This window comes from Squalius cephalus (assembly GCF_949319135.1).
Source record: "Squalius cephalus genome assembly, chromosome: 13".
Classification (NCBI taxonomy): domain Eukaryota; kingdom Metazoa; phylum Chordata; class Actinopteri; order Cypriniformes; family Leuciscidae; genus Squalius; species Squalius cephalus.
The window spans coordinates 29328089-29339156 of NC_137134.1; the positions used below are offsets into that span (position 1 = coordinate 29328089).

At 39.6% G+C, this 11068-nt stretch overlaps 1 protein-coding gene across 3 annotated transcripts; it reads right to left on the reverse strand.

The window, feature by feature from the left end:
- Positions 1–8978: 8978 nt before the first annotated feature.
- Positions 8979–10390, reverse strand: LOC307170261 (uncharacterized protein). Of its 3 annotated transcripts, none has more exons than XM_079891348.1 (6): positions 10208–10297; positions 9899–9952; positions 9647–9711; positions 9492–9551; positions 9311–9408; positions 8979–9109 (listed from the first exon to the last, which is right to left on the reverse strand). In XM_079891348.1, coding segments are annotated over exons 1-6 (303 nt in total). In that variant the 5' UTR covers positions 10232–10297; the 3' UTR covers positions 8979–9107. The 3 variants fall into 3 exon arrangements, 2 of the variants coding, with proteins under 2 accessions (XP_079747474.1, XP_079747473.1); XM_079891347.1 differs by having other exon boundaries at positions 8979–9135; XR_013823324.1 differs by lacking the exon at positions 10208–10297 and adding an exon at positions 10324–10390 and having other exon boundaries at positions 8979–9135; positions 9311–9551.
- Positions 10391–11068: the final 678 nt, after the last annotated feature.

An 11068-nucleotide genomic window follows, 5' to 3' on the forward strand; every position in this document is an offset into this window, starting at 1 on the left:
CAGTAGCCCATTTTCTTTGCAACGTGTAAACTGTAGTTAGATGCTATTCACACTAACAAATAGTGGCAGATAAGCTACTATTTGTTGTTGTACATTAAACACTACACCTATGCAATAATAGCAGAGTGTAAATGATTATATTTATTCAAGTTATTAAATGGATGACGCCTTATTGGGACAATAAAGCCCTCCCTACATCTAACCCGATAAACACTTTATTATTAAAAACACTTTAAACAATTTATTTCCTTTATTCTTTTTATTGAAAATAAATGCCTTTCCTATCTGATATGTGATGGGAAAAGAGGGTAGAGCAAAAGACGGATTTGAACGTCCGAAATTTTTGCACGTTAAAAAATAAATAAGACCAAACGTTGTCTCAGTCACGTTTACACACTGCCTCCGAAACTTTCCTCCATCATAAAAATAAAAAATAAAATTGTTTTTCGCATCCATAGCAAGCATTTTGAGAGGTGTTCTGACAATTCAGAGCCAACAAATACGAAAAAACGCATACGAAAATTACGGATCCTTGCAATAAATTTGTGCATGTTAAAAATAAATATGACCTCATGTTTTGTCAATCATGTTTACACACTGCCTGTAATACTTTCATCCATCATAAAAAAATTTGTATCGGGTTCGATTTTCTGCGTTTTTCGCATCCGTAACAGGCATTTTGAATGGTGTTCATGACAATTCAGAGCAACCGAATGACGAATATGAAAAAACGCATACGAAAATTTGATTTCAATATATGAGAGATACTCATTTTATATTGAATGCTATTTATTCCATATCTATTCTAGATTATATGAAACATTATTAATCTAATGTAAAGACAACAAACACAATTTAGTGTATAAAAACTAAAAAAAAAAATCACAGGACAGGTTTCCCTTTTGGAGGATGGCTCCATTTATTATCAAAACAAAAATAAATGACAGATTAGGTGGGTGCGGGTGAGGGTGAACCTCGAGCCGGGCTGTACAGCGCGGGCTTGTGAGGCAGCGACCACTCGAGGCCGAGGCCTTATACGGCCTGCGCTGTCCTCGTCAGCGTCCTCACCGTTAGGTCCACCAAACCTAGCTCCTGGAGCAAATTGTGAAACTCCTGAAACCCTCCGGAGGGTCTGGTGGACCTGAGTACAGCGACAATGTCCCCTACGCAGCTGTTTCTGCTCTCCAGAGTGACTCTCTCGATTAATGCTAATGCTAATGCTCGATAAACATCTAAAAAAGATGGCCGCCAACGTGTTTCGAAACTTTCGCCTCCGGATTTCGCCTCTGACGCATGTAAATTTCGCTTCAAACTTTTGTTTTACGAATTGCGAATTAAAACAAAGTGGTCAAGCGTAACTAGACGCGGCAGGCGCAAATTTGACGCGCTATTCGCGTCCGGTGTGAACGCACAGTTAGACATGAGATACTGTGATAGATAGAGGGAGAAAAGCAATAGATACACATTGATCATATTCAACAATGCCATTCAAAATTTTAGATTGTAAAAGTTACTATTTTTTGTTTGTTTGTTTTAGAAAATGATACTTTATTTATTATAGTAAACAAAACGGTAACACTTTGTTTTAAGGTGACACGCAAATACATGTATACTTACTATGGTAATAACAGTAAATTATGCAAAATGACAAGTAACTGACCCTAAACAAAACACTAACCATACCTCTATAGTAGTTACATGTAGTTAATTAATATTACTCAGAACTTATTTGAGTTAGTATGGACACCATCCGGAACTGGCCACAACCCACAATTGTCAAGAAACTTCAACGTCTCCTAAGATTCGCCAATTTCTACCGCAGATTCATCCACAACTACAGTCTCATCAGTTCACCTATGACTTCGTCCCTCAAAGGCCGGCCCAAGTCTCTGTCCTTCACCCCCAATGCCTCAGAATCCTTTCAACGGCTGAAGGACGCCTTCCAGACCACTCCGATCCTGGTCCATCCCAATCCTGACCTTCCCTTCATCGTCGAAGTATATGCCTCTTCTACCCGGATTGGAGCGGTTCTTTCTCAGCGGCAGGGTGACCCTCCTAAACTCCAACCATGTGCCTTCTACTCTAGAAAGCTGTCCTCGGCAGAGCAGAACTACGACATCAGGAAAACCTACCGCCCTGGAATCAAAAACTGGAAAGCCGATGCCCTTTCCCGTCTTCACCAAACTCCAGACGAAACCCTTCCAGAACTGATTCTCCCTCCAGCCATGTTCGTCAGTCCCATCACTTGGGATATCGATGAACAGATCTCTCAAGAAAACCGTTCCAACCCTGCTCTGCCGAGAGGTCCAGGAGGGCTCATGTACGTTCCACCTCCTCTGCGTTTGGCCCTTCTGGACTCAGCCCACACATCTCCGGGCTCTGGACACCCAGGTAGTAGGCGTACACTCTCGCTCCTACGTCAACGCTACTGGTGGCCCTCCATGCCTCAGGATGTCTCCCGATACATCAAGGGTTGCTCAGTCTGCGCATTTACCAACACCCCGAAAAGACTTCCGGAGGGTAAACTGGTTCCTCTACCGATTCCTTGTTGACCCTGGTCTCACATCGGTATCGATTTTATGACTGATCTTCCGAAGTCGAAGAACTACACCTGTATCTTCGTCGTTGTGGATCGTTTCTCCAAGGCCTGCAAGTTGATACCTATGCCCGGTCTACCCACAGCATTTGAAGCCGCTGAATCTCTGTTCCAGCAAGTGTTCTGAAATTTCGGTATCCCCGAAGATATCATGTCAGACCGGGGTCCTCAGTTTATCTCTTTAGTCTCTGTAAGTCTTTCCTCCGGCTACCACCCACAAACCATTGGCCAGACTGAACGCAAGATCCAAGAAATTGGGAGATACCTGAGGTCTTACTGCCACCAGAACCAGGACAGCTGGAGCCAATACCTCCCCTGGGCAGAATATGCACAAAACTCTCTTCGCCAGTCCACCACGGGGCTCACCCTGTTCCAGTGTATATTTGGTTACCAACCTCCGCTGTTTCCTTGGTCGGGTGAGCCCTCGGAGGTTCCAGCTGTCAACCACTGGTTTGAGCAGAGTGAGAGGGTATGGGACTCAGCTCACGTGCATCTCCAACGGGCAGTGTGGAGACACAAAACTCAAGCTGATCATCGTCGCACCTCCACTCCACTGTATCAACCAGGACAGAAAGTATGGCTCTCTACATGGGACATCCGTCTTCGCCTGCCCTGCCGTAAGCTGAGTCCTCGATATATTGGGCCGTTCACCGTCCAGAGGCAGATCAATGAAGTTACCTATAGACTCAACTTACCACCTCACTTTAGAATCTCGCCTTCCTTCCATGTGTCACTCCTGAAACCTCACACTGAACCTGTCTCTCCCCAACCCACAGATTCTGGTGATGCCGACGTACCTCCTCCTCCCAACCTTGCCGAAGACAAGCCTATCTACCGGGTTCAAGACATTCTGGACTCACGACGACAAGGTGCCAGATTAGACTACCTAGTCGACTGGGAGGACTTCGGACCAGAAGAACAATCTTGGGTTGCTCGTGACGATATCCTCGATCCAGCAATCCTTACCCAATTCCACACCGAGTACCCAAATCGTCCAGCTCCCAGGGGTCGTGGTAGACCTCGTCGCCGTCGTCATCATCTTTCCACCCAGTCATCAGGAGCCGCCCATGGAGAAGGGGGTACTCTCACGGCTCCACCAGATCTACAGACTCCACCCACTCGTTCACTCTCCCCTGATTAATAATCACCACACCTGTACCTCGTCACCTTTTCACTATATACATTCACTTGCACCACTCTTCATTGTCTGATCTCGTCTTTCCATGGACACACAGACTCTACCTCGATCCTTACCTGTTCCACTTACCTGCCATCCTCGTCTTCCGATCCCGTTCCACGAACCTGCTATCATCGTCAGTGACTCTCATCCACGTCAGCCTAGTTCCGTTCTATAGCTGTGAAGGACAATACTGTTATTCATCAGCTAAGTTCCATTCAACTATCTTCATTGTGTTCAACTCAACATTTACATCTGCTGGTTTCCGTGCTTCTGTTCATAATAAACTTCAGTTACATTATACTAACTTGTCTGCTTCATCACTCTCCGTGACATTCATATTCTAAAGGTTGTACAGGTGAAATTTTGTCAACTGTATCCTTTATATGCATAAAGTTTCATTACTTTATTGTAAAATAATTGAATACTGTATCCATATAATGAAAGCTGTTGGCAAACTCAGGGACTGTATGAAATCTACCCACTGTGCCAAAAAAAAAAAAAAAAAAGGTGTCAGGGAACGCAGTAGCATTGTTAACCACCGCACAAATCATGTGTTATTGCCTAATTAGTTTAGTTTTTGTTTGTTTTCCCCTGGATCCCCTTTCCTTTTTGTTTTACCCATCCATCTCTTCTTCAAATCTCCTCCCTACCCTGCAAGATTACAACTACCACTGCCAGGTCTCTCTCTCTCTCTCTCTCTCTCTCTCTCTCTCTCTCTCTCTCTCTCTCTCCCCCCTGCAATTGCCACTCTACGTCCCCTGGTGTTCATCTGTGAGCTTGCCTATCTCATTGTCCTTGCACTGTACTGTACTCATCTCTCCAATGTTTTTTTTGTATCTGCTTTGCTTTTCCTTTCTCTGATGCCTCTTGTTGGGCTGATGTGTCACACCCTCTTCCTCTCTTCCTGATTCCTCTCCGGATTATGGCCTCACTATTTCTCCCTCTGTTTCCATTTTTGTGTGCCTTTGAAATTCAATAAATCACTGTTATTCCCGCAATGGACTCCTTTTTTTTTTTACCACCCTGGCACAATGGAATTTTTTATCCATTGATTTTTACAGCCATTTGGTATAACTATAATTATTATTATTATTATTATTATTTTATATTTGCACCTTAAAATACAAAAGAAAAATAACAATAATAATAATAACAAAACATAAAATATATGAACAAAATAAGACAAATATTATCAATTTAATAATGTGCAGGAAGAGGCAAAAAACCCCAACTGGGCTTATTTAACGCCTCCACCTATAGACATAATTACAATAAAATCAAAACAAAAAATATAAAGACAAAAACATAAGACCTCTATTGACAAAGAAAAAATGCATAAAATATAAGCCAGTTCTCCATTGGACAATGATGTTTCCTGTTGAGTGTTTCCACGTGCTGATGGTGTTTTTAACTGCTGTTTCTAAAAAAAAAACAAGAGATGGCGCCATTGATCACTTAAAATCAAATCAGTATCACAAAAGTGATGACCGAAGTATTGTCTGTCTTTATCACTACAGATTGAGGGGAGTATTCCAGAGAGCAGGTTATCTGAGATACTTGGATTGTGTAACACACTGATCACCATAATGGTGAAGTAAAGCTAACTATTATTCCAATAAAACACCAACATCTAAACCTCTGATGATTCTCAATAAGACCTTCTGTAGATGTCTGACAGAAGTAATAAGGTTAGTAATAAGCAAAGTTTGTGTCTGGTAATGCTGTTTGTGGAGTTGTTTAATCCTCGTCTACTGATATATTGAGATATCTGTTATTGTTTAATGTTCTGTTGGGATTTAAAGAGTTTCTGTTGTCTGAGTTTTGTGAGATTACCATTGTGCTGAAGAGCAGAGCCTGTGTTTCAGTCCAGGAGGAGCCAGAAAACATAGATGTTATGCTTCATGTTGCTTTATTTAAAGGCAGTGACTGTTTAGTCACTATCATATGGATTTTTAAGATTTTCACACAAATCCTTATGATACCTTAAAGGGATAGTTCACTTTGAAATTACATTTTGGTATGGTTTAGCTTACCTCAAGGGCATCCAAGATCCGCAGTAGTTTCAATTTTGATATTTTTAGGTCAAACCGTTCTTGTCTGTCAGTCATATAATGCAGGTCTATGGTCACCACCTCAAAGAGCATGCACAGAGAAGATACGAAACGAGCGGTTTGTGTGAGAAAACGAACAGTATTTATATAGTTTTTACCTCTTGTACACAACCGCGTCAAGTGATCTGAGGGCTCGTGCGCTTCCTGGTGTGTGACGTGCGCGCGCGTTCTGGCTTAGTCTGCGCAAGCGCCGGAAGTGATCTCTCGTGTGTACAAGAGGTAAAAACGATATAAATACTGTTCGTTTTCTCACACAAACCGCTCGTTTCGTGTCTTAGGCCATCAATGTGTACTTACGATGGGGAATTGTTTAATTTGGACTTCTCTGTGCATGCTCTTTGAGGTGGTGACCATAGACCTGCATTATATGACTGACAGACAAGAACGGTTTGACCTAAAAATATCAAAATTGAAACTACTGCGGAAACAAAGACACCTACGTCTTGGATGCCCTTGAGGTAAGCTAAAACATACCAACATTTTATTTCAAAGTGAACTATCCCTTTAATGGCGCTTTTCTGTCATTTTGGAACCTGGACAGCACCTGTGTTTATTAATTTTTGTTTTGATATGGAAAAGAATATTTAATTATTTTATGTCAGAAATGAGTAATACAATAGTAGTGATACTTGACCAAGCAAACACCACATTTATTCTGTGGGAATATGACTCATCTCTCTAGTGGTCAAATGCTTTAATAGGCCCTATTCGGACGGGACTAGATTTCCAGGGGGGCATTAGATAAATTCATGTTTCACAGACGTACTTTGCGATTTTAATCCCGTCCGAATCTGCCAAGTCATGTTTTTCTCGCACAACATAAATAAAAAACCGAAGTAAAAATTCCAGGGAAAATTACCTACTTTTTTTTGGCGAACTCAACGATCCTCTGAGAATTTTAATCAGGCCCTAATGTGAGTGTCTGTGGCTGCATCCGAAATCAAATACTTCCCTACTATATGTAGGCGAAAAAAGCCTTGGTTACACATGTAACCCTCGTTCCCTGAAGGAGGGAACGGAGAAGTCACGTAGGATCTTCACCTACGTATTGAGATCCCAAAGAAGGCAAAGTTGGGATGTCAATACATCGGTGACGTTTCCGACGTGACGTTGAATGTGACTGTCTATCTGAATTCACACTAGTACTTATAAAACAGTAGCAAAAAGTACCCAGATGACCTTCTACTTCCAGTGAGATTCTGAAGTGAGCACGATGGACACTTAGGATACACGATGGATACTATCCCATGAGGCCATGGGGGAGGATTTATGAATGGCATAACTGACGCTGGTAGATCACATGATAATAACTGCATGACAAATATATGCGTCCAAGATTCTATTCATACTATAGGCCTACACATTCACACTATATTTAATGTACTTTTTTAGCATTCAAAATAAGTACCTACACTGTTAGACTTTTCAAGGGTTTTTTATAGTAACTTACTGGCAACACTGTTGCCAGTAAGTTACTGTAATTAAGAGTTACAGTACCAAACCGTATTTCAGTTTTACAGTACATGGTACTGTAATTGTGTAATACAGTGCATTACTGTAAAAACGAAGCTAATCAGTACACTACTGTAATTATTTTTATTTGTACTAAATATAAATTAGATTTCATAATTTTGATATATGATTAATTTTATTTGTATCCTACATAATTATACTGACATACAAACCAATTAGACAAAGTTATCACAAAATACCATTTTTTTATTTAAAACATTTAATATATATCACAAAATAAACATGCCAATGCTGGAAATGATGTGTGAAATTTTTACACATTAATGGGTGAGTTTAGGGACAACATTTTTTGTGTTAATTTTAACTCATTCATTGTGTTAATGATTTTAACAAAGTAAATATGTCAGAAAGGTTAGCACAAAGATGTGTAAACTTGTTAAATTAACACATTATGTGCTGTCCTTCACTGCACACATTTTTGAAAACATACATAAAACCATAAACAAAACATTAGCATTTGACTAAATGAATGTAGAGTCATTGGTTGTTTAGCTTATACAAGTATTATAATGAAATATCAACCATTACATTCATAAAACTGCAGAATATAAATACATTTTTAAGCAGTCAAAAAGGAAATGTCCAACACAGGACAAAACACAGTTCTTTTCACAATACATGACACATATGTACACTGGTGGCCAAAAGAAGTATTTAAGTGTCTTAATGTTTTTGAAAGAAGTCTCTTTGATGCTCAAGAAACATTTCTTATTATTATCAATGTCTGACTGTCTGCTCCTCCATCTTTTCTACAGCATAGGAGTAAAAATCATCATCAAAATAAATGAAGTTCCTAAACGCAAGTTAGGGAGGAGTGAGCCCATCTAATCTTTCAATCAACAGCCTGAGTATATAAGCAGCTGCTTACTGTCACGGTTCATGAATCGGCTGTCTCATTTCTGATGTGTGTGTGTGTGTGTGTGTCTGTGTGTGGGTGTGGTTACTCATTGTGTTGATTAGTGTCGCCAGCTGTGTTCAATCCCCGTTCCCTTTATATGTGCAGTCATTCCCATCTCTTGTTGTCAGATCGTTGTGGCTTCCCCGGTGTCGTGTCCTGTTCCTGTGTTTTGCTCTCATCTCCTCGTGTGGATTCCTGTCTTCGTGGACCCTCGTCGTTTGTGTTCACGCTGTCTGGATTGTTTATTGCTCCTGGTTCCTGAGCACGTCGATCACCGCACGCCATCTCCGGGTTGCCCATTGAAGTCCCTGCGTCATATCACCACCTGAGTGTTTGTTTCCCCGACCTGTGTTCATCTGACCAGCTCAAATAAAGATCCCTTTTACTTGCAATTGTATCCGTCTCTGTTTCACAACACTTACCTCTCTCCAGCATCAGCTGTTCCAGTATCCCTCCACCTCCCCAAACTCCACCTTCATCTCAGGTACCTTGCCCTTCAATTATCATATCCATACATTTAGCCACTGGGGGGGTATATCAGAGCTCGAGTTGAAGCTGCTTCATAGAGCCCCTCTTCAGTGGACAGCAAGCCAAATAAGTTTAACCTAATATCTTAAAGATTTTATGGGCAAACAAACTCGTTAATCTTTAAAAAGCCAACACAATGTTTTTGTCCACCTTTGCGAATAAATGAACTTCTCCAAAGATTGGTTCCTGTTCAGAACTTGATTGACAACATCAGAATGTTCCCTGGTCTGTATGCGTGTCCACAAACACAAATGTACTCAGTCCTTCAGAGGAGATCCTGGTTCCAACACTATATGAGAGAGAGAGAGAGAGAATATTAGTGTCACATTATTTTTAACCTCCTTTTTTGTTAATTTGTATTATTATTTTCACAAAAACTTAAGAATATATATTGGTAAACAGCTTTTGTCAATAAATACAAAATAACTAAATTAAATTATGCCAGATTCAATTTTAATACTTACAAATCCTAAATTCTGTCCAAAAATGCTGAGATCCATAGAGAGAAAGACTGAAATCGATGATTTTAGCCCATTTCAGCTTGTCTGCAGGGAAGGAGTACCTGTTTGAGACAAATACACAGTAAGACACATGCAAGAAATCACTGTGTGAAGATTGTTCTCCTTCCTACAGTAGTTAACCCACCTGTGCGCTGATATTAGGACCTTCCTGGTCAGGTGGGACTGCAATGGTAGAGTCTTCTGCCTAATATCAAAATAATGCAAAAAAATAAACTTAAGTTGTTTAGAATGCTAGATTTGGTATGAATGAATTAGTGACAGTTTTACTGCAGTGCTTACCTGGATACATTTAATCTGGTGAGACTGAACAAAGAAAATGGTCCATCTTCTGATAGGTTCATTTGCTGTGTAATAAATATAAAGTTAGACATGATGCAAAGGTCATTTATTTGATATAAAGTTAGCCAATTTTATAGAGATTTTATAAGATATTGTAAGCTACCTAGTCTGCACCAGTGGCCCCAAAGCAATTTTCACATATTGCTAATCATTTCAGCAAACTTATCTCAAAATATATCACAAATGGCCTACCCCTGGAATCTTGCTAGAAGTCACTGGCGCGAATTGGCGCTTTGTTGCAGTTGCCTTTAAACACATATAAAAATTGAAGTAAATATTAAATTCCATTAAAAAAAAACTATAATATGTTACAGTTTGCATACTAATACTAAAACTATAAAGCTTCTCATCAGTAGGCCAACATTATCTACAACCAAAACAGAATTTCACATTAGTTTATTCACATATTGTTAATGTAAACGCGTTGCTCGTTGGCATATTTTAACTCGACAATTCAATAATCTAACAAAGTGTGTAAAATGAAACGTTAGCTCAGTTTACCGTGGTAAAGTTCGTTACCGCCATGTTGACGAGTAAGTTAGGCACACGTTATAACATAGGTTAAACTGGGCACAATACTGTCAACACACACAGAATGTTGTTGTTTTTTTTTTTACCTTGCTTGCTGGTCTCTCTCTCGGTGAAGTGAATTCCGTCTCTTCCCCGGGCCAGACACGAACGGCGCGATCAGTGCTTTAAGTGGCTCAAAAGAGGTGCCGGTACTCTAATTTTTTTTTTTTTTTTTTGCTGACTCCCCTCCTCCCCTGAGGTAACTATGGAAGCTTGTTTCCGCCACTGAATAATAAATAAATAATAATAATTGCGACTTGTTATCTCACAATTCTGACTTTTTTTCTCACAATTGCGATATATCAAGTCAGAATTGTGACTTTTTTTCTCATAATTGCGAGATAAGAAGTCAGAATTGTGAGAAATAAAGTCGCAATTATGAGATATAAAGTCGCAATAGCGAGATATAAAGTCGCAATTCTGAGAAATAAAGGCGCAATTGGGATATATAAAGTCAGAATTGCATGATATAAAGTCGCAAAATGTGTGTTATAAAGTCAGAATTGTGAGATATAAACTATTCTGAGAAAGAAAAAAAAAGTCAGTCTTTTTTTCCCTTAGAATTTGACTAGCTTTATAGATAGTTTATATCTCACATTTTTTTCACACTTTATAAGACGCAGTGTTGTATAAATTACTAGACAGCAATACTTGAGTAAAAGTACAAGTACTAGAAAAAGACTTTGGTAGAAGTGAAAGTTACCTTTTAGAATATTACTTAAGTAAAAGTCTTAAAGTACCTGATATTTAATGTACTTAAGTAATTGAAGTAAAAGTATTTTTTATTTATTT

What these genes read in the sequence shown, in the direction of transcription:
- LOC307170261 (XM_079891347.1), bottom strand. Translation starts at nt 10,231, where the DNA reads ATGGCGGTAACGAACTTTACCACG. An exon ending in CGGTAACGAACTTTACCACG is followed by an intron (nt 9,953 to 10,207) that starts GTAAACTGAGCT and finishes ATGTGTTTAAAG; the next exon opens with GCAACTGCAACAAAGCGCCA. An exon ending in TTGGACAGAATTTAGGATTT is followed by an intron (nt 9,136 to 9,310) that starts GTAAGTATTAAA and finishes TCTCTCATATAG; the next exon opens with TGTTGGAACCAGGATCTCCT.